Source organism: Silurus meridionalis, chromosome 2, assembly GCF_014805685.1.
Source record: "Silurus meridionalis isolate SWU-2019-XX chromosome 2, ASM1480568v1, whole genome shotgun sequence".
NCBI lineage: Eukaryota > Metazoa > Chordata > Actinopteri > Siluriformes > Siluridae > Silurus > Silurus meridionalis.
Genome location: NC_060885.1, coordinates 30,023,199 through 30,051,077, shown reverse-complemented (window position 1 = coordinate 30,051,077; position 27,879 = coordinate 30,023,199). Strand labels below are relative to the sequence as shown.

Here is a 27,879-nt window from a genome sequence, read left to right as displayed (position 1 = left end):
CACCCATATATAAGCCGCACCCACTGAATTTTACAAATATTTTTATTTTGAACATAAATAAGCCGCACCTGTCTATAAGCTGCAGGTGTCTACACTAATGAACTTTACACGGGCTTTAACAAAAGACACGTTACACACGGTGAAATATGTTGTGCTTCCTTTAGGAGCATAGCGGTATTATGGGAATAGCCTGGCACTGCATTTTTCCGCTGTTACTGCGTGTGTTCAAGACGAGGATTATGTCCTTATTATTTTCTGATGCTCATTTCTAAGTTTCTTTGACTAACCCGTAACGCTGTTGCCAAGAAAAATAAAAAAGCACGAGTTTTGGAAACCTGTCTGTGCTTATATGATTTCTGTTGCAACTGGAGTTAGCGAGCTCTCCCTTCACCCAGACTCAACGCGTTACAACGGCTTGTATCTAAACAGTAGCCGACCAAGAAAGTCATTGTTCACTGTCTTCCTTCTTCCTTTCACAACTATTTCTCTCGGGGGGTTATCTTTTGGCATCGTGGTGCGTTTAAAAAAGTTTTTTCCCGATGCCGTGCAGCTCAGAACACAGGTGAGGTGCGTTTTTTCGTTTCTGTTCGGAAATTTAATTGGTCTAATGTTATGGGGTTCAGTTTTTTGGCTTGAAGTTTGTGAAAGCGGGAAAAACCCAGGAAAAATTCATAAATAAGCCGCTTCGTTGTTTAAGTTTCAAAACGTGGGGAAAAAGTAGCGGCTTATAGTCCGAAAAATACAGTAATAAAAATATAATTATTAACTATAAAATAAAGTAAAATCTTAATACAGTACAGTACTGTATACATTAAATAGCATTTTTGGGGTAGCATCTATTTCTCACGTTTTTTTGTTTTATCTCGGACGGTTTTGAAACGTAATCGCCTCGTTAAACAGGTGATTACTGTTCCAGCCAGATATGGAAACTTCCAGAATTTGAATTTAGAACTTAAATGCCATGTGTTTTAAGTTTGATACTGTATTAGGGATGAAGCAGTCTGGAAAGGAGTTGCATGGAATGAAGCCATAAAAAAAAGGTATTGGACATTACAAAAAAACTCATTAATGCCACTCGGTTCGAAGTTACGTCTCATTTAAACAAATTATATCGAGACATCTGAATCAATCTGACTTTTCTGGAATGTTCCAGTGATGTGAAATGATTAATGAGTGCCGATGCAAACGGACGTTTTGTAAACATTAATTCCTTCCATATACAGTAGCTCAGTAATTCACCATCTTTTCAATTTCTTTCCATTTGGCAGACACACTTATCCAAAGCAACTTACATTTCTCTCATTCATAGACTACGCTAAGGGCCTTGCTCAAGGGCCCAGGAGTAGCTCCTTGGGGATGCTGGGAACAGTACAGCTTGTGTGCGAACAGTTTGAATTGAAGCCAGATTCTAGACTGCAGAGATATTTCAAAGTGGTGCAAATGTTCATCCTGACATTGCGGACACAAATATTATTTTTTTCATTCAGAAGAGTTCATCGTTCTGTCCATCTGGAACAACATTTGATGAAAACCTGACAACAAAGGGTTTCACCTTTTGACAATTTCTACATGAACATACTATGACCCCCATACACTTTATAAAGATAAAAGTTCCTCAGAGGTTCCTCAGAAGTGTGAAATATGTCATTCAAAAAGCCCTGCCCTTGAGGAACCCAAGTGCAGACTTCAACAAACAGTTAAAGAGAACACGTTGCCTAACGCAAGCGTCTGACACCTTTGCTGAGCAAAAAATAAACAGTGATTTATGTGTTGTGGCAACACAACAAAGACGTGGCGTGAACATATAAAGCAGCGCTGCCAAGTTACCCTCGTATTAACAAACGCTAACGAAGCTTAATTAACCCGTTTACACTGGCGCACTGACAGATTTTCTAAAGTGCTGGCGTGGATCCATATTAGTCGCAATCAAAACAGACCATCAGCGGCACGTCCTCATATGATCACTTCCCAAGACACATTAAAGGAGCAAACGGGACAAGTCATCCCAACAGGACACCAATTATGTTATACAAGATGATCTGTCTGACAAGGAACGCGTTTTTTCTCTCACATTCTTTCTCACGCTTCTTTAACAAGCTGTCTCTGGACCTGACAGAATGGTTGGTGCATATGGCTTCAGGCTAAACCGAATGTTGTTTTTTTTTCGTTTTTTTTCTTTCCACAGTTGTCAAACGAATCTCTCAGCATGAGGAGTCGAAAAATGCTGTGCGAAGTGCTATTTGAGACACAGTGGCATTCGGACTTCCACATATCCCAAAGAGTATAATTGGATTAGTTTTCAAGATGGCCTTATTTACCCTCTCATTTTGTTAAGCTGAAAAAGAGTATGTATAAATCCAGTGACACACAGTACGAAAATAAATGTGCTTTACTCTAATTAGGCTTTTTCCATTCCAAGTATCTGCATTGGGGGAGACTTTTACTTTGACTTCACTACATTTCAAAGTCAAATATCGTTTTTTTATTCGACTACATTTCAAAATCAGTCGTTTTTATTTGAGTGGATAAAAACGTAACTGGTCGCGCACACAGCAAGCAACCAATCAGGGTAGAGCTTGCGCTCTGTTTTGAACTTGTTTTGCCCACCAACATACAGTTCAGCATCAGTTCAACAGCAAGCAGAACATTTAGAGAGGAATACATTGGGGAAGAAACTCCGAACTCGAACTCATGATGTGATATGTCTCACTCTTCAGTGTTTCTTATCTTCACCCCGGTGAGGACGGGTTCCCTTTTGAGTCTGGTTCCTCTCAAGATTTCTTCCTCATGCCATCCAAAGGAGCTTTTCCTTGACACAGTTGCCAGTCTTGCTCATCGGGGATAAATACACATCAATTTAAATATAAGGGAATCAATAGAGTTCACTGTAAAAGTGTTCTATAATTCGTACATACTGTAAAGCAGCTTTGAGACAATGGCCATCGGTAAAAGTGCTCCAACAATAAAATTGAATTGAAAACTAGTAGTCATGTCTTGGAGAAATAAACAAAACATACCTTGGGGTACAAACATACCTTGTTGTAGGTATTAGGATGTTTATACCTTTTCCATACAGATTCTGGTCAGTTTTGCAATGTAATAAAACACCTGGGGTGAGTTCTTATACAAAAATAAATCAGCAAGTGAACACGTCACATCACATCACGTTTATATCAATTGTTTTCACACTAATTGCCCAACTATTACAATTTTTATTTATTCTAGATAATTATAATTGTATTATTGAGTTTTATATCCATTTACAGTTACTATATTGCAGACACAAGAGGTCTACGCGTTATATAAACAATTTATCTTAAAGTCACACTTTCCCTTTTAAAAAATTTACTGATACCAGTAAAACACTGCCACTAGAGACTTAACATAGACTGCGACATAAACCTCTTCTGACGGAATGTACAAATGTTCACCCCGAGATCGCAAATATTTTGTTCAAGAATTTCTTCAATGTTGCCCCCATTCAAGTTCACACAATTTCCCTCAGTACGGATGGTAAGATTCAGCAAATTGCATCTGCGCATCGCCATCAAAGTGAACAAAGTGAAAAAAGTGTGCATCGGAAACAAGTTGGCTTTTAGATCATGATGCATCGTTTTGAACATATCTGCAGCGGTAAAACAATATTTTATTCATATATAATTATTGGTAGATTAGTACACTTTTATTATTTCCAAAGTGACCAATAAAATGGACCAATATTTTCTATGCAGACTGATTCCTCCTCGCTAATCTGTTTCTCGAGCGCGTTCTCTCAGCCCTGCTGCTGCTACGTGAATATGACGTATTACAATACTATGGCCGAGGCGTGTCCTGAGAGTCACATAGATTATAGATTAACATGGCAGAGGTAGAGCTGCATCTTCCTCAAGGCAGAACAGGATTAAAAAAAAAAATGTATTATTATTATTTATTTTTTTACAAAAGGTCCATTTGTGAAAGGGCCATGCGTTCGAAGTCAGAAGGTACTTAAGTACATTTATGATTTGCTGTCTGTCTGAACCAACGAAATACATGCAAACTATCTGCACCATATTGAATTGCATAGCTATTTCTCGATATGCGAAGCGCATCAGCCTCAGTTAAGGCGATGCACCTCCCTATTCCTCAACCATTCCTTCTTCCAAATTGTATCTTGGGTATCCATTGCATCATGGGCAAAGGAAAGGTCTGTATATGCGATATCTCTTCTCACACACATACACACGTTCACCTTGCACACACGCTTTGCGCACACTCTCCCGCTACATAACCATCGCGTTTCCTCTCGCTCGAACCTCTTTTACAGCCAACAAATTTCATTTTGCTCAGGCAAATCCTATTGCACATTATCCACTACATTGCATTAGGGCCCTAATCTCCTCTTCTTTCCCCACTCTTTTGCTGCTCCATACCGCCATGAAAGAACAGAGAGCTTCTGATTAACCCACTTATTCGGGTAACTATACACGGCACACAGATTTAATTAGGAGGAAAACAGCATAACCGAACTGAAAATGAACATTTAAACCACAATTTGATTGTAAAGGTTAAGTCGTTTATTTAACTCACCATGTACAGTTTTTTTTTTTTTTTTGCTGCCATTGGAAATACCATAGAAAAGCAAATTCATTGAGAAAAGAGGAAAAAACAATATATATATATATATATATATATATATATATATATATATATATATATATATATATATATAGATTACATTTCTCTGAAAGCGTCACATGAAGCCCATGTTGCTTTTAGTTTCCCACCTTTTCTTTGCTTCAAAGCTGAAAAGGAAAATAGGAAATACTTATTAATATTTTGGCTAAATAAAACATTTTTGAACGATATATATATGAAAAACATTTGATTGACATTCCTCTTGACACTGAAAACCCCCACCAGCCACCTCGATGAACATAATGACAAATTAGGAGGTTTGGGAAGACAAGGGAAGCATAAAACTATTCTTATAATTGGTTTACACAACTTTAAGTTTGGGAGAAACAGTTTAGCCTCAAACACCGGATATATAAACCATGCAAAGCAGGATAGAAATAAAGCGACAGACCCCCATGCGATCTGTTTCCTCTTTTTCCGTGCCGCCCGTGAATCCTCCTCTTCACGTCTGGCTTGGGCGAAGTCGCGGCAGTCGGCAGCTTGGGTGATTTTGACAGCCAGCTGTTGAACGAGATGGAAGACGGACCCCGTTAGCGCCTCTGTCCTCTTCCTGCAAACCATACTGGGTCCATCGTTACAGACATGGCTCATATGGCAAATGCCAAACGTTTAGAACACAATTGCGCTCGAAATGGCATAATATAGTATCGGATATTAGTTTTCATTCTTATATTAAACTGAAAGGTTTTCCTAATAAATAATAAAAAAACACTTGAACGACATTCCTCTTCTTCTTCTTTCAGCTGCTCCCATTAGGGGGCGCCACAGCAAATCATCCATCTCCATACCCCCGTCCTCTACATCTGCCTCTTTCAACCCAACTACCTGCATGTCTTCCCTCACCACATCCATAAACCCCACATTCCTCTTAACACTAAAAAACCCCCACCAGCCACCTCGATAAACATAACAAATTAGGAAGTTAGGGAAGATTTGGGAAGCATAAAACTATCCTTATGAATGGTTTACACAACTTTAGGTTCAGGAAATAAAGTTTAGCCAATCCTGTCCCTATATTGACCTCATCTACAAGTGAGCAGGGTGTGAAATTAGATAAATTAAAGTGACAGGGGAGTATAGAGTTACTAAAGAGACATTGAGGGGAAAAAAATGGGCTCAATATTGAACCCTGAGGAACTTTGATAAACACGCTGAATAAATCAGAGAACCTTTTCCCCTTTTCTCTTTATTTCTCTTTTTTCTTGGAGAGGATGGAGAGCATGTGTGTGAGACGGGAGGGAGGTAATTCCTTCTAATAATGCTGAACACAATCAGCGAGAAGGGGGAAAAAAAATAAAATGAATTTCTAGAGTTGAAAAACCTGGAGAGAGGACGCGAGAAAAGAGAGAGAGAGAGAGAGAGAGAGAGAGAGAGAGAGAGAGAGAGAGAGAGAAATGTTTTAATTATAATTAAGTGGGATAAACTTTATTAGAAAGCCTGAAAGTAAAATATCGCCTAATGCATGCCGGGATTAGGAAGGTCAGAGCGAGCAGGCAGGAGAAATTAAACTCTAAAGGCTTTTTATCGCCACATTTCAGGAACCAAGGGTGTAAAATGTTCTAATTTGGGATACATTAAAAGCCATAAAGGTCTTTCAAAAAGATTAATGCTACTTTGCTCGGATTTAAGATAAGGCCTTTAGCGGGCTAAAAGAGTGCCGCTCTAGCCGGGCCCTTGAGCCATTCATCTATACAGTCGCTTGGAAGATTTGTTAAAAAAAAAAAAAAAACGTACCCGCAGAACCTGAAGCTAACACACTATGACAGTTTTTTAATTCCTTTGCCATCTTTTTTTTTCCCCTCCTCGAGGTTTTAAGAGGCATAAATCATGTTTTCTAGTCATGCTAAGCCATAACGGGCGATCGGGCTAACGTGTACGAGAGATCCAACAGGAGATAACTAACACCAGGGTGAGTGTGATCTGGACGGTATTAAATTGTCTAGCTTTCAAATTGGCGGGAAAAAAAATCAAGCTGTAGGGTAAAAGATAGAAATGGGACAAGGGTTGTGATGGAAGAAAAGAAAAAAACAAAAACAAACCACCAATTCCTCCGGACGTGTCCTATTTTACACATTCAATCACACTAGTGACTACATTTAAGGCACTAGGATAACTAAGAAGACAAAGCTGATCAAAGACACACAGGGAAAAAAAAAAAAGGCCTCCAAATGTCTGATTAATCAAGCCTCGCAAACAGCTTATTTCTTTTTAGCCCCGCGTGCACGTCGCAAAAATGAGATTGGGCGAGCGGCGCATTGTGCAGATTTGTTCATTCTTATCGGGACAAAGCCGGCGGCGGCTTATTTCATGGATCGCTGGAGCAGGTGTCGCCTCCTCTCGCAAACGAAATTAGCAGAAAGGGGAAAAAAAAAAGTGGGAAAAAAAAAAAAAAAAAAAAGTCGCCTCAAATTAGCCTCTCGTATTAGCCATAATGCGACATTATTTCTGATCCACTTTTGAGGATTTCCCGCCGTCTCAGAGCACCAAATCCTTTCACATCAGGGAGAACGCCAGTGCCAGAAATGTAAATAATTAAATAAATAAGAGTGGGGTGGAAAAAAAAAAGGAAAACGAATAATATACATGACACAACCGCTCGGGCTGTTCGTTCTAGCCTTCGTTTCGGTGCGAATGGCGTTTCGGGGGGCGGGGGCGCTTCTTGTCTCGTTCCTTTCTTCTCCCCGCCGTCTTTAAGACATTGTGCCCTGTGAGCAGCGAAACCCGCCGCCGCCGCCAGCCGCCTTTATTCGCTGCCGGGTTTATTTAGAGGGATTAGTGACGTGACCTTTGAAAGGCCTGAGAAGAGCGGGTTTCTGTGCTTCTGCCAGGCAGCTGCAGTCTAACACACACCACTAGGTGGTTTTATGAAAAAAAAAAAAAAAAAAAAAAAAGAAATCCATTTTTATGATTTTGATTTTAAATGATAAAATACAGGAATAAATAAAGGTAGAATTGGATAAAGTTTGAAGTACTGCATGACGTTCGAATTGTAAATAATTTTCTAATAGATTTCTCTCAAGTGTTTATGCATTCCTGCGATTCATTTATCCTTGAGACGGAAAAAAACAAACAAACAAATAAATAAATAAATTCCTCCATTCATTGCGCACCATTTTTTCGAAACTGCTGTATGCTAAAGATGCCCAGACAAAGCTTAAAACACTGCAATGCAACCTTAGTGGAGCATTATAATGCAAATAAAAATGCTTGACTGTGTGGAAATGCTGGCAAACACACACACACACACACACACACACACACACACACACTTACTTGCTTATAAAGCAAGTGTTAAACTCTGCACAAATCTTCTAAAATGTATGTTTCTGGAGCAGAATGATCGAAAATCCATTCATAAATTTACTCCCCTCAGTGAAGCACCTTCCAATTAACGCGTGTGAGAGGTGGATTAGCGAGACTAGCATGGCTCCAGGTGGCTGAATTGGCGGCGCTGAGCCGCTCGGCTGAGCTTGACGTGTGGGCGATTAATGACCGGACTAATTCCCTTATCCCGCCACCTTAATGCCGAAATAATATGACTTCAGTCAACTCGGGGAAAACAGGAGCGTTCGGAAGCGGCACGAATATCAGATCAGCCTGCTTGCTCTTCCATTTCCAGACCAAGATTAGGATGAAAAGTTGTTTTAGGGAAAAGCAAGAGTATATAAGAAATACATAACCAGTACACCATGATGTAATGAATGCCTTCCGACCAACCAGAAGCCAGAATTCAGCTGTGCCTCTCACTACCTTGTATCACAGTTTGTCCAGTAAATATTAGGGGTGTAACGATACACACAATTCACGGTTTTTAACTCACGGTTCGGTTCAATTTGTGTCCGTTAGGGGGATGAAATGCGAAACCTAAAATTGCTTGACGTTTATTATTAATTATAATTTTTTTTTTTTTTACAATTTCAAGTAAGATACCTGTTTGGTTTAAATAAATAAAATAAAATAAATGAATGCAATACACTTTTTTTATTATACTGATAAATAAATGGAAAAATGTTACAGTTATCAATTAACATTACAGTTCACAGTGTGTGTTACATTTAATATAAAATTTTCTAAAGATCTACTTACAATCTACTTAACTGTTCTACTTATTTCAGCATAAACAAATGTCATTAAATATTTATCATTATGATTATATATATATATATATATATATATATATATATATATATATATATATATATATTTTACAAATGTTCATTTCTTCCATCCTTCCATCGATATGGGAAATTGTCCGGATTTTCTCCATTTAAAAAACAAACATTCTCGAAGCTGTACATCAAACGCTAAGGAATCCATATCGATAGACTTTTGTAAAAAACGTTGGTGGAGACAGGAAGTGGAAGCGATTCCGCAAATGTGCAAAACAAATCGTTTTTCCGACACTGTGCTCGAAATGCGAGGCGGAGACGTAACAATCTTGCAGTTCGCCACTTAATATGTTTGCGAAGGAACTCTTTACGTAAAAACGGTTGCGTTCGGTACACATGTGCGCCACATCGAAAGCCCTGCACTGAAGCGGTTCGGTACGAACGCGTGTGCCGTTACAAACCCTAGCAAATAGATTTGCAAACCAGGAGGCAAAAATCACGGGTCGAAACCTCATCTTTCTCAACACGCCATTTTTCTGTCTTAGCTTGCGTTCCTCTGCCGAATCCTAAGACTCCAAATCGACCCCTCCGGCGACGATCAAACGGCTAAAAAGTCTCATCTTTGTTCTCAGTTTATCATCAAATGAACTTTTATAATATCTCGGGACGACTCGTCTTCCATTTCAGCCCATTAATTTCCAAAAGCAGGTTTAAAGAACCCCGGCCCTAAGCTTTTATCGAATTGCTACGGAATCTCATTTGGATTATTGTATCTTATTAATTACCCCATAGACAAAGCATACTTTTCTATGTAGATTTTTTTTCCTCTGCTGTTTAATTAATTAGCATGTTTTCTCTTCTAATTAAAGCTTCTTCTTTTTTTTTCTTTCTTTCTTTTTTAAATTAAAGCCCACAGCAAAACACATATATAATTTGTTTGTAATTAGCCCTTAATTGGTGGTAGTGGAAGCTTAGCACCCTTGGTTTCTTTCTTTCCTTTTTTTCCCCCCTTCCTTCTTTCCTGACGTGCCATTTTATTGCCAGTCAGTCATTAATTAAACTGTTTTTTTTTTCCCTAATTAGCTTAAAAAACTGTTGATGGCACATTATTCTAAGTGTGAGTTCAAAGCCCGCTAATAAGCCTCGCCTAGTCAGAAGAGGGAAGATAATGGGGCGTGTATGAAGCCGAGGAACTTTCAGAATTTTCTTTTGTTTTTTTTTTGTTTTTTGTTCTCACCAGTTCCCTGCAGATGACAGCCTTGTGTATCTGGAATCAGATTATTGAGCCTGAAACACAGACAAGAGTGTTAGAACGATGCCCCCGCCCCACCCCACCACCCCCTTCCTCCACCAGATCTTTTATTGTATCACTATTTGTCAAGTCGGGGTTAAGGTTACGTGAATTCCTCATCGGCTTCTCCTCCAGGGCTGTGGATCTGTCTACATGGCCAAAAACCATGAGAGGGGTTTTTCGAAAATATTGCGATACCTCCATAGAACGAGTGTAGACTTTTTTTTAGAACTTCAACACAATGCTGGTTGACCAAATAATAAATGCCCACAGCAGCTGTGTGATGATGGAGATGATTACGCAAGTAATTATCTGATGCTCTAAATGAGGCTGCCAGTGGTGAAGGATTTGATTTGAAGGATTATGTTAAATAAAATCACTGAAGTTCTTAAAAAAATAATAATAATAAATGAACACTGTGTACCATAAAAAAAGCGTATATTAATTCACTTATATGATGATATTGTTTCTATGGTAACAGCCCCTTGACAGGAGCCGGATGCTCCATTTAATCGAGCATTGTGTATACGTAATTATATCTATAATATATATTATATAGATCGGACCACACCTTCTCTCCCACACGAAGATGTTCTGACCCAAATTTGACAAAATGCTCACTTGCTGCCTACTATATCCCACCCACTATCAGGTGCCATGATGACGAGATCATCAGTGTTATTCACTTCACCTGTCATAATGCCATAATGTCATGCTTAATCATTGTGTAATTACTAGAAAGATCAAAAGGAAGGAGTCCCCAGTCCCAATTTTCCTACAATCTCTTTGATGTTCCATAATAAAGGTGAAGGGAAACATTTCTGGTATCTAACAGCAATGTCAATTTCTTTCTTCACATATCCTGGTGATGTAGAAAGCTGGGGTCAGGGTGCAGGGTCAGCCATGATACAACGCCCATGGAGTTCAGAGGATTAAGGGCCTTGCTCAAGGGCCCTCACCCAGAGCCATAACTACGGAGCTACAACTTACAACCCCATATTAAATGGAACTATAATTGCTGAAAATGAGTGATATGTTCTTTCATAAGAAAGATAAAAGTAAGGCAAATATATATAAAAAAAAAAAAAAGCAAAAAAAAATATTCCATAAGTTTGTGGACCCTTGATCTGCCATCTGAGTAGAGCTGGAACTGGAAGTTCGGATCCTACTTCATACAATACGGTTAAACCTCAGGAAAGGAATGCGTCATGATCATGTCTGCATAAGACCGATTTCACCCGGTGTCAGTACATGAACCGGTTTTTACGTCAATACACTTGAAAAAGATATTAAAAACACGAGCGTGCCTTAGCCTGAAAAAGCAGCTTCTTCTTCATTTTTTTTTGAAGCTGCATCACATGAAGTCTCTTGACAACGGGTGAGCTAGTTATATTTAGCAGCCACTTTAATGTTATGCTAATTAGTGAAATTAATTGCTCTTTATGAAACTTAAAGCTGTGTCACAGAATGTGCAATAATGAAAGAATGGAGACACGTGTGTTTGTTAATTGGAACGAGTGCCGCGCTTAATCTAGCGAACTAATACAGCATTAAGGGCTGGGAGCTAGTCTCACAACGCCACCACTCAGGAGGGTTCGCATGAAGGGGAAAAACATCAACAACGGAACAACTTCCTGATGGAACATTAGGCTGTGCTGCAGGATATGTAGGAAACAAAACACTACAGGGAGCGAAGATATGGGAAAAATAATCAACAGCTGGGTGGTGTCTTTCATTCCTCTTATAAAATTGATCAAATTATTTAATCAATTTATTCTTACACATACTTTGAATTTGCTTGTAGTTATTGCAATTTGGATTTCCTTTCTTTTTACAGCCTTTGATACATTTATAATTCCAGGCAAAATGATGGAAAACTGAGTCAAATAAACGAATTATTATTATTATTGAAAGCGAAAAAAAAAATAATTATGTGACTCGAAGCTTTTTCTCCGACTGTCACAAAGCAGATCCACGAACACCAAAGACACCTTCCATAAATGTTAAAGAAGAATCCCTACATAAAAACCTCTGTCCTTGTATGACAGTGTATGAGCATATTAATATGTATATCTCTTGGTCAATCAGAATGAAGCATTCACGGAGTAAAATTGTATATTATAATCGCAAGTAGTAAGTGTTTTGTGCGTTCCCTGAGCCAGTGTGCGTTCAAAAGCAAACAAGACTTTAAGAGTGAAAGCTCTTCCATGAACAGTCTCAAAGGATCCTTCCTTACGTCCTGCGTTTTTAATACATAGACAAAGATGAAAAAGAAGCATGCGAAATTCGAAAACGCCTTCGTGCAGACGGATTAAAGACACAAAAACGTTATTAATTGACTAAAGAGGCTACACAAGAGTTGGGAAATTTCAATCATCTCTTCAAAGTGTACTGAGATATACAGGCTCGTCTGAGGAGGAACAGGTTGGGTTTGAAATTGCACCAGGAATAATCCATATATAAATATATAATCCAACACCACGAGACTTCAGCTATCTCCGCGTTTTTGCTCACGGCTAAGCACCTCGTTGTCATGGTATAGGAATATAATACAGAATGCATGATACCTCGGATACATACGTTATTAAGAGCTCGAAACGGAGCCTCGCCACAGATGGTATTAGTGATAATTTCGTGACGCGGAAGCGTTTGGAGGACCGACGACAGACAGCTGTGGTAATCGACGTTAGCCGGATTAGAAATTAAGACGTAAAACGCCGCACTGGCGCCCACACCGGCCCCTGAGAACCACACATGTTCTCATTGTTTATCTCCGGCTCATGGCTGGGTTCAACCATCATTAACAAAAGGGGTAGGAGAATCCACAAAGGTTTAGTGAATATCCTCTTAAACAGCAGGTTAGAATACATGCCAACTTTGACCTAAAAATTGAAGACATTTCAGACTAATATTCAAATGGCTTATAAATAATTTAAGGACTCCTGGGATCAGTAAGAGCTCCTCACTTCTTTTTAATGATACAGAAACTTGTTGGAACCTTTGAAGAACTAAAGAACCCTCAATGGTTCCTAAGTGTCCGAACACAGTCAATATATTTTATTTATAATAATTTACAATAAAATGCGAGTTTTCTCTTGACATTTAAATAATTTCTTGTACATTTACGGCAATATTATTTTCATAATATTAAATAATAATAATAATATTAATAATAAATAAATAAATGAATACAATTCTTGGATTGATGCTGATGAGCATAATACCAATGAACTATTTAATAAAACTTTTTTGTGTTATTGAAGAGCTATGCTACTGTTAACTACCCAAAAGTATATTTGATACACAGTATATTCTGTATGAGGATTGTAATAAAAAAAAATTATATATATATATATATATATATATATATATATATATATATATATATATATATATATATATATATATACACACACACACACACACACACATACATATACATACATATATATATATATATATATATATATATATATATATATATATATATATATATATATATATATATATACATATACATACATACATACATACATACATACATACATACATACATACATATACACATATACACACATAGACTCCTATTTCAAACTGATAAGCTTTGATGAGGAAATTGCTCTGGCGTTAAGGTTGTGTGTTCAAATCCCAGGACTGCCCGAGAGCCAGTGCCGACTCCTTGATCAAAACCCTTCACCCGCAATTCCTCAGAAACAAGATTGGAATGTATCGTGCCTAAAGCACAAGCCAGAGAAATAGCTTTCAATAGCTTCTGCGCTTCGGTATTTCAGCAACAGGATTACAAACCCGCCGCCATTCTCTAGGTGATTACTCCGCACTTGTGACGCGATCCGTGTAAACACTAGCCTTGTCTAGATCCCGTTCGAAAAGAATAGATAAGAGCCTCTGTGATACTCCGGAGATAAGCTTCGGCAGTAACGGGTAGGGATTTATTCACATAAACAGCACCTGAGAGGAAAAATCGCCCGGATCGTGAACATGTTGTCTGCATTCTGGAGTTATTTAATGCCTGTTCTGACGATAGCACGGCTGTTAGGGGCATATTTATCACGTCGCTTTGAACAAAAATAAAGCGTAATGGAAATTTATTCACACTCTTCCTGGAGGAAACGCGAGCTGTAATTGATTATGGGTGAACTTCCTATTCAAGGTTAACAAGATTAACGCTGCTCCACCCAATTCGAAATGATTAGTATGCGAGAACGTGATCTGAGATTTTCGCAGCCAAAAACTGGAGCAAACGTGACCGAGTCAGGAAAGTGTCCTCCTGGAGAAACATTGGGCTGCAGTGTAGCACCGGTGCACAAAAAAACCAAAAACAAACAAAAAAAAACCAACACTGATACCAACTCGCCGTTTAAGGTCCTAATAGTCGGCCCTAAAAGTTGTACATCTCTAAAAGTTCAACCTCCGCACAGCTACTGCGAGTCGGTGCATATCTATACGCTTTTATTTTATTTTGAATCCTACATCCGCGGCAGAATCAAAGCCTTAACCTATAAAACGGCACGCTGCTTACTGAGACGCCTCTGAATCGAAAGTTCTGAGACATAAAACTACTTGCTACGAGAGCAGAGTCCAAGAGCGACGAACATCTTTTTAACTGCAATTACACGTGCGCGAGCGTTACATTTTCTGCCAAATTATCTCCGAACCGCATGATCCTGCTCACCTTCCCTAAGAGCTATCGTTTTTTTAAACTGCAGGCGGTGTGTTAAGTTCTGAGCGCACTTCAAAGGTGCAAACTCGCGCCTCAAATATAAAAAAATATATATCTAAGGAAGCATTGTTACTGCTGGGAAAAAGACAAGCCGAAAGTGCTGTAGACTTCAAAAAATATATAGTAAAAAAAAAAGGTAAGGGAGGGCTTTCTATTAACTCCAATAGAAAAGGGCTTCAGGACGTCCAGCCCACGTACAAAAGGGAGTGTATAGTGTGTGTGTAGGAGGTTGTATTTTTCTGTGTCTTTTGCGGGCAAAACGGCCGCCGACCCATTAGCTTGATTCGTCGCGCTCAGAGCGATGCGTTATCGCCGTGACGTACCTCACGAGTAGCCAGCCGGTCGCTCAGCTCCTCCGCCTTCCCATAATCCCCTTCGGCGATGGCTCGCTCCATGCTCTTTTCCAGGCCTGACTGGAGATGAGAAAAGGATGGAGGGGGGCGAGAGGAAAATGAAGTTATTTTCAAATAGAAATAGAAAAGGAGAAAGAGTGGAAGGGGGGAAAAAAAATATATCAAAGACTAACTTAAAAAGCGCCTCCGGCTCTTTTTTTTTAATAGGACTTCCATTACAACAAATATGGAGATTTTCAGTCTCACAAATGAAAATTGTTACTCGATTAAAAGCGGAATCCGTCAGAAACGCTGCAGATTATCAGCGGAATACACTGGTCTTTAATTACGCATTTCAATTTCAGATCAAACACATATTTGATGGTTAAAAAGAATAAAAATGGACAAAAAAAAAAAAAAAAAAAAAAAAAAAAAAAAAGAAAAGCAGTAAATAAGCTAAAGATCTGCAACAAAACCTGAGAAATCCATACTGCAATTTAAATAATAAACCAAATACATATTGTTTTAAGAATGGAAACATTTAAGGACATATTTCTTAAAATTTTTTAACTATAATTTCATTTATTAAATCAATAAAAAAATTAAATAATAAAAAAAAAAAAAAAAAAAAAATAATTCTATAGTTGCCCAAAAGCATTTGCCAATATTACCTTAGGCAGAGGACGACTACTAGCAGGAGGCAGAAATCTATCATTGGTGCCGAAATACTGTGTCAGTTCTTCCCATGGCTTCACTCGAACCTCTTTACCATCCCTAAACAAACACCAAGTTGACAACATAATGGTTTTTACTTTCTTTTTCCGTTATTGATTAAAAACATTTTTTATTTCAATATTCGCCTATTTTTAACCACACTGTACTACTTTATTTTAATGCTTAAATTCCATGAAACCCTTTTCATAGTAGCAACTTTCACATATAGTGATTTATATGGTGGATTCCTCAACAGTGAAAGGCAGAAAAAACACTATCATAAGCTTTACATCTCAGTTTACATGTAGTTAATAATCAGCTGTATATATATATCTGAAAGTCAGGGCAAACTCTTTAATAGGACACTGAACCGGCCCGTGATCTTACACCTCCACCAGGAGGTGCGGGACGAGCAGTTCACACACATATCACGTCAGCGTGATGCTCAAGTTCGCCACTGTAGCTACATCCTGGTGTTGTAGCTCTTCGTTAGCACTCGGTTGGTGCGTTTCTCAGAAGTGGAGAAAAGATGTGACCGCTAGATCACGTTCATGTTCGGTTCAGTGTGCTTGTCGGAGAGACAGTTTTACAGCCGTTTTGCCAAAACATAATCAAACATGGAAAACAGATTAGACAGGATATGATGTCGTTCAAAATGTCAATGTTTATGTGGCGCAGATGTGCGTTTACTCAACCTTTTCTGTTCTGCATCATCCGCCTGCTTCAGAGTTCCACCTGTTTACATGATGGAGAAATAAAACAATTCATATGCATATTCACATATTCTCTGTCTACACACACACACACACACACACACACACACACACACACACACACACACACACACATATATATACACTGATCCGGCATAACTTTATGACCACCTGCCTAATATTGTGTTCCCCTTCCGCTGCCAAAACAGCCCTGACCAGATTTACTGTCCTCTAAAAAAAAAAAAAAACCTCGGGGATCGAACCCGGGCCACAGCGGTGAGAGCGCCGCATCCTTACCACTAGACCACCAGGGGACCTATGTGTCTTGTTTTACTAAAGAACATAAAACCCTGGATCATGTATATACAAGTGTGGCTGATGGTTACAGGGTCACACCTCTCCCCCACTTCGGACAATCGGACCATCTCTCTTTGTTCCTGCTGCCCAAGTACTCCCCAGTCATCAAACGTGTGAGACCTGCAATCAGGACTGTTAAAGTCTGGCTGGATGGGGCTGATGCCGCTCTCCAGGAGCAGTTCTCACATACAGACTGGAGTGATTTTGCTGCACAGGCCACCACTGACTCGGCCACCAACATCAACACCTACATCAACTCTGTTCTTGATCACATCAACAGGTGTGTGGATCGGGTGACCACACAAAAGCACATCCTCCTCGAACAGAAGCCCTGGATGAACCAGGAGGTCCATCTTCTGCTCAAAGCACGCAACACATCCTTCAGGTCTGGAGACTGGGAGGCCTACAGCATCGCCAGAGCCAAACTCTGAATCTGCGAAGCCAAACATGCATACAAACAGCAGACCAAGGAGCACTTTAATTTTGCTGACCCCTGACGCATGTGGCAAGGGATTAGGGCAATCAATGACCTTAAACCCCCCAGCGGGGCACCACCAACCAGTTCTGCATTACTCCCCGACTATCTAAACCTCTTATATGCTTGTTTTGAAAAAGGGAACATAGAGCCCATGCTCAAGGCAGAGCTATTACCTGGTGAGCAGCCACTCACACTCTCCACCCTTTGAAGTGTGTGCTACCATGAGCACTCCACTGCAACAGCACTGGGTGACTTTTGTCCCATCTAACTCACCCCTGCCATTGCAAAGTGCTTCAAAAGACTGGTCCGTACCCACCTTAAAGCCTGTCTTCCACCCAATCTGGACCCATACCAAGCGCCCGAATAGGTCAAACGAGGACGCCATTCCCACAGTGCTTCATTCTGCCCTGATTCACCTTGACAACCCTGACACTTATGCCAGGATGTTGTTTGTTAATTTCAGCTCACCATTTAACACAACTAGCCCTTCCAAGCTAATTGTGAAGCTGAAACAGCTTGGCATCAGCAAACATCTCAGCAAATTGACCCTGGACTTTCTTACAAACAGACCACAGTCTATCCGACTGAACTCTGTCACCTCCTCCAGTCTCACCCTCAGCACCGGGGTTCCTCAGGGATGTGTATTGTCTCCTCTTATATACTCTCTTTTCGCTGATGACTGCGTACCTGCATATGCCTCAAACAGCAGCCTTAAGTTCGCAGATGACACCACGGTGGTAGGCCTGATCAGAGATAACAATGAAGCGGCTAAGAGGGAGGAGATCCAGAACCTAGTAGCATTGTGAGAGGACAATAACCTGGAAATCAACACCAAGACGACAAAGGAGATTAGACGAGCCGGCAATCACACTCACACTCCTCCGGAGCTGATGTTGAGGGTGTACCCAGCTTTAAGTTCCTTGGAGTCCACATCCCTGGTCTCTGAACTCTTCTATCCTGATCAGAAAGGCACAACAGTGACGTTTTTTTCTGAGGAGACTTAAAAAGTCACATCTGTGCTACAGGATACTGGAGAACTATTACTGCTGTATCATTGAGAGCATCCTCATTAACTGCATCTCAATGAGGTACAGCAGCTGCACAGCTTTAGACCGTAAAGCCCTTCAGAGGGTGGTGAAAACTGCCCAAGAAATCATCACCACTCATCTTCCCACCATGGGGGATATTCACAATAAACGCTGTCTGTAGAGGGAGAGGGGCATCATCAAAGATACCTCTCACCCTAATCATGAACTATTCACCCTTCTCCCATTGGGCAGATGCTACAGGTGCCTCAGAGCTGCACAGACTGACTGAGGAATAGACTTATTTCCTGTGGCTGTTACTGCACTGAACAGCTGATCACATACAATGTCAAAACACACGACTGCATTGTCACTGGTTTCTTTTTGTTTTTGCGCTGCTTATCAACTATGCATTGTTTCACCATCCATAACTTGTTTATCACCACACTACTGTATATTCCAGCCAGATTTATTCTGTAAATACTGCATCATACAACATTCATACTAGTACATAACTATATCGCATCATTTGAGCATGTTATTTCTGGACATCTATGCACAATCTTTGCAGAGTATATTGTATATTAATATATATATATTAATTATTACATTACTGCACCTTCTGTACATTATTCTCCATCATACACACACACACACACACACACACACACACACACAGTATATATATTCTACCTAATCTACAAAGAAAATCTAAAAGAAAAATGAGCATTACCTTTCCTGTGCCGTTTCTTCCCTCGTTTTCTTACTGGGGGTTGATCTGTCTTCTGAGTCTCTCTTTCATTTTGCAGGTCTTTAAATTTCTTCAAAAGAAAAACAGTGTTGAGATTCAGAAACATATCAATCAGTTGAATTAGCTCGCAATAATGTTAAAGCAAGTAATGTCAGATATTTTAAATTGCTACTAAAAATTAATCAATAATACTTAGTGTAAAGAAATGGGTAAACGCTTCATATATATTTATATAATCTCATGTTCTGCACCTCAGTTCCTATGTATATGTGTGTAGTTCAATCACTTTTTAGCCACAATTCTTCCATCAACACCACTTCTGGCCAGATTTCTCCAGACTGTACATGAGTGTACCTGGGTCTCACTGGTTTCCAGAAGTTATTTGAGGACGGCACTGTTGGACATCTTCCGATGTTGAAGAAAAGTGAGCATGATGTCCCCGCTGCATCTACAGTCTTTAACATTGCTGGACTTTTTTTTTTTTTTTTAACAGCACAGTGTGGTTTGAGATATTTGCCTGGGAGAAACTTTGTTGATGCAGTATAACTATCTTGTCTTGTTGCTGTGTTCTCAGTCTTGCCATGGTTTATGACCTGTGACATAAAACTGTCTTCCACAACCTCACATAAAAAGCAGAATTTGGCTGTTCCTCACCCAGTAAAACTACGCAGTTGATTCTGTTTTAGTAAACGACTGTGTTGCAACCTTCATATGAAACAGATGATCATTACCACCTGCTTGGTATTAATCATACACCTGACTCTGATCCTGTGAAATCCCTGACTTTTTGCAAGTGTGCAAAAGTAAAGACCTAAAAGCTTGAAGTGGTCACACCAAATACTGGTTTCATCTGGATTTCTCTTCTGTTCACTTACTTATCAAACTATTAAAACATACATGCCTAAGTCTATATGTGTGTGTGTGTGTGTGTGTGTGTGTGTGTGTGTGTGTATGTATATATATATATATATATATATATATATATATATATATATATATAAATAAATAAAAGCAAAACCTTTGCACATAAAACATGTAACATCTTAACCAACCTCTAGTATAAGTTGTCCTCCTGCTAAACTGGTACGTAATCAGCAATCAATTTGCATAACGCACCTGATTGGCTCCAAGGTTTTATGATGTAATAAATGTCACTTGTTCATTTGCAACTAGTAGTGACAATGTTAGAGCTTAAAAAGATTAAATAAATAAGAAATGACTGCATAATAAAAAATGTATTTTCTACATTATTAAACAGAATATGATTGATGCGAGTTATATAGACTCACTTTCCACATATCTTGAGAGACTCCAGGCAAGCAGCTGTTAAGAGGAGATGATGGAGATGATGCTGATGCTGATGCTGGGTCATTCTGCAGTTTCTGCTCGCTTTCAGCAGGACATTCCTCGGTTCCAGGTTCAGTTTGTGTGTTTTGCGTCTCCTCGTCCTCATCAGGACTGAGGTCATCCTCACTGAGTCCATTCGGAAGGAGACCGCTATACATACCGCTTTTTGTCTAAGCCTTATTTTCACTTGTTTCGATTATTTTCGCTACGCATTAGATTATTTTCAGGTTTAAAAATATACCCGGTTTGAGATGAATCGAATAACACCATCCATTTTTTCAACATTTATCCACAAATAGTTATTATTTAGCCTAGTTTCGAAGCGGCTTTGGATAGAGCCATTGTTATGGTTCGCACTTCCGCGTTTGGTGAAAGAGCTTGACGTTGATTGGCTGACTAGCTAAGCTAGGTTCAGCACCAAGAGAGCTGATTGGACAGAACGGCATGCCCCTCCTTAACGGCGGAAGCTCAACTGACCTCTTATTGGACATGTAGTGCATTAGGTAGGGAGAAGGAGCCTGTGATTCATGTGCTGTGTAGGGGACTTTTCTAGGACGTAAGCAGAAAATTGGATCTTACCCAATATTTATGTGAATTATAAATACAATACATTTAAAACGATAAGTTCATAAACTGACATCAATTCAAAATTGTATTCGTTTAGTAACAGGCATCTGAAATGTGTATACAACCTTTGCATGAAATTAAAAAGTAAAATAAAAATAAAGAATCAACACAAACCTGCACAGTAAATAAGAATAATAACAAAAAAAAACATGGAATAAAATGAAAAAAAAAAAAAATCAATGGAATGCATAGTATGTATATGAAATATTATTATTATTATTATTATTATTATTATTATTATTATTATTATTATTATGAATAATATTTATTGTATTTTTATTACAATTATGTTTCATGTATGTACTATGCACTCAATTCATTTCAGTTGCCTGTAAATTAGAAAATAAATAAAAATATATAATAAATACAGACCTTCACAGTAAAGAGCAACGAGATTAAAAATAAAACATGAAATAAAATGAAATAATAATTAAAAAGCTAAATTAATCCCCCTAAATAATTAGTAGATGATTATTTCCTAAATAAAAGGTCTGCATAGCATGTACATGAAACATTATTATGAGAAAAGATACAATAATTAAACATAATAATAATAATAATAATAATAATAATAATAAAACACCTTTAGCAACAAATAATGACATATGTATTATATGCCAAATGTATGTATTTATTTATTTATTTATTCATTTATTCATTTGTATATTGTAATATAATATTATAATTGTATAATAGTACGTGTCAGACTTTACTAGCCCTTCACAATTAAAACATATGCTGAAGTAAAAATCATCCATCCCTGTGTGTGTGTGTGTGTGTGTGTCTGTGTGTCTGTGTGTGTTGACAGGTTGAGTTTATTCCCCCATCTGAGCGTCGCTCATTATCATTTCCATGATTAGCATGTTAATCTTGTATGGCCTGTGGCACTGCAAGCTGAAAACAGCTGCTTAAATTGCTTATTTATATCGAATGACATCAGTGTTGTTGTTTTTTTCTCCCCTTCGCTAAATGGGTTACGGGCTTTGTGCCTAATTGCAAAACCTATTGACTTAAACGATTTGTTTACCCTGCGCTGATACAGGAAGAAAATACCCGCGTGTATTGTTTTGTCGTGATGCAGACCGTTTATAGGGAATCTAGGCAAGGAGATGTCATGCATCAGCTGCACTTATTGCACATTAATCATATGATTAAACTGTACACCCTAATATATTACAGTTTATATGCAGAAATGTTATGCAACACACAGCTAGCTGGAAGCACATGTTATATCTATGACCTGTGTATACATTTTTCTAAATGATGCTTGTTTTTAGGAGGTAAAACATCACCTGCACCAGAGACGAGCTGCAGCGATGCACTGTTTTGCTTTAGAGCTGGTTGGCTGCCCATGGACACTGTGGATTTGACACTAGAGTGCTGATGAATCTCATCTATTTAATGTGTTTATGCCCACTAAGCCTACAAAGCTTATTGCTGCTCAATGGAGTGTCGCAAATGTACCTCTCTCTCTCTCTCTCTCTCTCTCTCTCTCTCTCTCTCTCTCTCTCGCTTTCTCTTTCATCATCCATGGTGTTAGGATTATTTTTGTTCATGCAGGAAACAGACAAAGCAGATTTCTTTTGGTAGAAAACAAGACTGATATGTCCTATATTATAGTATTATATCATACATTAAAGTGAGCACTACTGAGTTTGCCCCGTTTTATCTAATAGCCTTCAAAAGGTGTGTATGATTTGAATCTTAATGTCATTATTATAATATATTATATGTATATAAGACGCCTCGTCTCACAGAATTCCAACTGATCCGTTTATAGCGCAAGTCAGTGTTCTCATGCCAAAGTAAGATATATCAGCTTTAAATAATAGAACTGCTGATATTTCAGCTGGGGTTGGACATAGACAGAAGTGGACAAAGCAAAAGGAGTCCAAAACCAGCAGACTGTGTTTCTGGTCTGATAGTTTTTCATTCTGCAAGCAGGTTCAACACACACAGAAAAATCTAGGTGCAGGAATGTACCTAAAAGAGTACAAATGCTGTAATGCAAAGTACCTCTAAACATAGGCACATTTTTGTATCTTCTTGTTTGTAAAAGAACATCATGGTTTTTACATGACAAGGTATTAATTGCACTGATATTTTTCCATCGAATTTCACTGATGTTCTGCTTAACACATATTTTTAAACCATACCACATACCACAAAGGTACATTTCTATCACTAGGGGTGTATAAATATTACCTGTACCTTGATATCTGTGTGTAAGTTACTGATCGAAGTGTTATACATCACTCATTTTGTCTCTCAATGCTTTACCACATATATTACACTCTTTTGCTGCTGTATATGGTACACAAGGCACTTCTTTAAAGTAACGTCTTTCTCTTATATGATGCACACAACAGCTATTTGCACTACCGTGCACTCTCACACATTATGTGCATTACTGATCTGCCATATACTCTGTTTATTGTGGTCTGATTTAATCTACATTGTCTGTATAGTCTATATTGCCATGTATAGTCTTGTGTACAAGCGAAATTTTGTGTCTGTCACCAACCGCTGGAACCAAATTCCTTTTCCAACAAACCTGATTCTGATTTTAAAAGAGAACAAAAGAGACTGTATGTCATTAAATATGAGACTGTACACCATTAAAATATTAACTATGCAGACTTTTTAGACATGCTCATTATCTTTATTGTTTAATTAGCTAAATAGCGAGTTAAATTGCTGAAGCTAGCGATTTTTCCCAAATAGAAATTGAGACAAGGACATTTAAACGTTTTTATATAAGACACTTGGGTCATTTGTCTTGTTTTTGTCTCGTTATTTTCCAGACTTACTTACAGGCACATATGGATTTCACACACGATAACGATACACAAGCCTGAAAAGTATCATGTGCAGGTTTCTTGGAATTTGCGTTTCTTTGTGTTTTGATTTTGCACGAAAATTAGTAGCATGAAAATACTAGACTGGAGGCCATAAATCATACATTGTATTCCTATTGGCAGCAGCAACCAGTTAATGTAAAGAATACAACAACATATTTATGTCACCTTTGAGGTTTATGCAGAGGCATAAAGGCTTTTGCATTTTTGTCGAATGTAAAAAAAAAAAAAAGAAAAAAAAAGAAAAAGCTCTGAACCCCGGCCACAATGTGACACTCTGTCAGAGTAAATATGGTCTAATAAATGAATTATCTCCATAAATAATGCCTGTAATGACATTTTAACGGACAATAAGTCTGAGCGTTGTCAGGAAAAAAAAGACAGCGTGTTGATGTATGAGTTTCATGCCTCAGCAGTTCCTCAAAATGAATCGGCTCGGGAAGATAGCGGGGGCCATCGCGACGAGACCATTTCACTGGAATTATCAACTTGTTGTCAATTTGCACAGCGGAATTACACATGCAAATTGCGCTGCCTGCACAAACACCACTTTGCAGATGATAAAAACAAATTAACAGAGGCTATAGAACGAGGATTTATTTCACTCACGCGCCCGGGTCAAGCAAGACACGCGTTTGACAATTGTGTGTACCCAATTTTGGTGTAATTATATCTGCAAATTATTCTTTGTAATCTTATTATTTCTTGCCCCAACCTTCTCCTTATGCTCATAATTAGCGTCATGCGCTTTCCGCTTCAAAAACAATCCAACCGTCTGGATCGGCATTGGCTGCCTAATCTGATTTGTGTTGTTCTCCTTTCTCTGACGCTGTAGTGCACGGCTCAAAGGGCCAAAAGGTCAAGGGTTATTAAACGATGTAGCACACCAGAAGTCCTGCAGAGTCAAACCACAATGGCCTTGTAATGCGGTTCATCATATTCCGAAGTCAAACGAGGAGTCCATCGCCCTCCGAGTTGGCCATTAGATATCTCATTTACTTTGTACACACTTGGCTAATCTGCTCTAATGAATTCTGCCACCCCGAGCCAGATCCAGATGACTTAAAAAATTATTACCCTTCCCTCGGATGTGCCGTTTTTTTTTTTCCCCCTCATTTTGAGGCTCCACTCCACCGCCTGTCACACTGAGATACTCATAATTAGGGGTTTAAGATGATTAGTTTATCGCGCCGCACGTACTGCCTCTTATCCGCCAAGGCCCCAAAAACTTAATAAGCGGCTCTGAGTTTTAAACTCGGAAATGACCAAGAAATGGCAGGAAATAATGAACTGGAGCCTGAGCCAAAGAAAAGAGCCACCGCGAGACAACAGTAATTCAACTGTGAAATAGAAACGCAGCGGCTGGTAATCAATAAGGAAAAAATAATTTTCTATAAAAGGCAAAGGAGCCAATGTAGCATGCACAGTGTCATCTCTGAACCGTACATATTCACGCATGCTGTTCATCCGGTTGTCCAGATGTCACACGTGTAATTAAATTGGTATTAACCGTAGTGGGGAGTGGTATCAGGTCACGTAATGTTGCTGTACGGTTAGGATTTAAAGCACTTAAGCAAATTTAGCTTGAGATCCCAACAGAAAATTATGCTGATAACAAAAATGTTACATGTGCTCATATATATATATATATATATATATATATATATATATATATATATATATATATAAAGTGTTTATTATACAACAGTTTTGATTAGAAGGTACCTTTCAATACAACCCACAGGATTATCATGCTGTCATATGGCATGATGATAAATCATGATGAAGATATTTGTTTATTCAACATTAATGGAAGGAGTCTCCAGTGTTAGATCTTTGGATTAGACATTAGGATTTATAACACAATGTACAGCAAAGTCTTCAAGGCAAAATATTACGGGTTTTTCGGCACCAATGTTGATTTTTTTCTATAACAGCTTAGTTTAGTTCCATAACCAACTGATATCAATATTATGAAATATTATTTGAATAAATATAGTATAAAATATTATAATAAAGTCATTATGTGCCAGACTTTATCTCTTTTTCAAATTGGCGAAGTTCTCACAAGTTCTTCACAGCTGGATTGATATTATAATTAATAATACCTATAAAATTCTCTTTCAGACTCAGGACTCCAACACGTTCTGTCCCCAATTATCTGTTTTTGCTCCTTTATTTTAATCTTGTTAGTTTCGCCTTTTGGACCCTCTTCCTGGAGGCTTGTGGATGAGTGTGAAAAATTGAGCTCAGCCCGGATTGAGCTCAATTCCGATCAGTCAGAAGCAGGTTTTAATTGCTTGATGGCCAATGGAGATGAAACACACCTCACACTTCCAGCTCCACTTCCAGAAACGGTATTTTAAACCAGGTGACAGCAGGTAGCCATTCTTTTAGTCAACTTTTACACAATTTTTTTCAAGCCCTCCACACCGTTCATCTGAGGAATTTTTAAAAAAATATTAATAGCATGGCCCCGCCTTAAATGAAAATATGACAGCAGGAAATAGGTATCATTAAAGATGAAAGAGGATCGCAAATTGAATTGGCCTCCGAGACTCTGCTTAATACATGACGTGCTGAAGTCCACACCAACTTTAAAATGAGTTTTTAAGTCTTCCTCACCTTAAATTTCTCATTTTCACAGAGGGAACACTTCGCATCTGGCTGTTAATTTGTGTGCACGGTCCTGTAATCATTCCATTACCTTCTCTGGCATAAAACGATGCCTTTGAATAATGGGAAATATTACCTGATGAATTCATTTAGGAGATAAGATCAGGGGTAAGGGGCTTAAATGCCATCTTAAATTACATGCAGGTTTCAGGAAACTTTCAGCTCGTCTCATTTGCATTAGCCAAGCGTTGGGTTGTCCTCTGTTTGAGAGTCACACACCGTCCCTCAGTCGATTCGATGAAGATGTTCAGAAAATGTTATACTTGGCAAATTGTGCAACTAGAAGACGTTTGCACCTGAAGAAATGTTGCTGTCTGTGACTTTTAAGCAAAACTCAGTGCTTCTTATTAGTGTGAACATGACACACTGAAATGCAATCACTGTCCAGTCATAGCCCGTAGCTATACTCAAATTGTGGTTGCTGGGACATGGAAATGATTAGATCTTTGAGCCTGAAGACTAGATGATGTTCACAACACATGTTTTTACTCTTGTAAATCTTCTCCATAGAAACCAGTTACTTTTTTTGTAAATGCAAATAGGAACACTGGTTTAATATATTTAATTTTTGACCATTAGTTTTGTTTTGACTGTAGCATTTTCATTTAATGTTAAAATTTTACACATAAACTGATATGTCCTATATTATAATGGTTGGTCTTTATTTTATTAGTAGCATTTATCAGGAATTGTCTAAAGGTACCTTCAAAGCCTCAGAATCTTTTAGACATGGACTTACTGTCACCTTGATTGTCTTTGGTGAATCCAATTGAAAGCTGTTTTCAATGCTTTAGCAATTAAGATGTGGTAAAATAAATAAATAAATCAAAGGATGTAACTTTTTTTTAAAGAGTCAAACGAACAGGCTGCAATAATGGGCTGTCATTCATTTAAATGTTTTAATTAGATTCAATGGCCAGTCCAGTAATTAGTGTCAGGAAACAGAAATGAATTGGCTAACACGCCGCTTTGCACACACTGCTTCTGATGAATGTCAAGCACCAAAATGCTGCTCGACACACGAAGCCAGATGTAATTTCCATTTCCATTCATTCGTTTGGTGAAAGCGTTTGTCCGAAGAGACAAGTGAAAAACCCAAGCACCAAACTTTTAAACACAGAGATACGGGTTTTACAAGACAAAGTTAACAAACAATAAGACCCAAGTGTGTATTATAGAATCT

At 38.4% G+C, this 27,879-nt stretch overlaps 1 protein-coding gene across 1 annotated transcript; it reads right to left on the bottom strand.

The window, feature by feature from the left end:
- Window positions 1–4,533: 4,533 nt before the first annotated feature.
- Window positions 4,534–20,897, bottom strand: fam204a (family with sequence similarity 204 member A). Its single transcript, XM_046836053.1, has 7 exons — window positions 20,478–20,897; window positions 19,171–19,258; window positions 16,560–16,599; window positions 15,822–15,924; window positions 15,142–15,231; window positions 5,069–5,178; window positions 4,534–4,784 (listed from the first exon to the last, which is right to left on the bottom strand). Exons 1-7 carry the CDS (start codon window positions 20,691–20,693, stop codon window positions 4,733–4,735), a joined length of 699 nt encoding a protein of 232 aa, XP_046692009.1. The 5' UTR covers window positions 20,694–20,897; the 3' UTR covers window positions 4,534–4,732.
- Window positions 20,898–27,879: the final 6,982 nt, after the last annotated feature.

Coding starts and splice junctions, on each gene's coding strand:
- fam204a (XM_046836053.1), bottom strand. CDS start 20,693: ATGTATAGCGGTCTCCTTCCGAATGGACTCAGTGAGGATGACCTCAGT. Junction 19,259..20,477: donor TCTCTCAAGATATGTGGAAA/GTGAGTCTATAT, acceptor TTTCTTTTGAAG/AAATTTAAAGACCTGCAAAA. Junction 15,232..15,821: donor GTAGTCGTCCTCTGCCTAAG/GTAATATTGGCA, acceptor TCTCATCTCCAG/TCAGGCCTGGAAAAGAGCAT.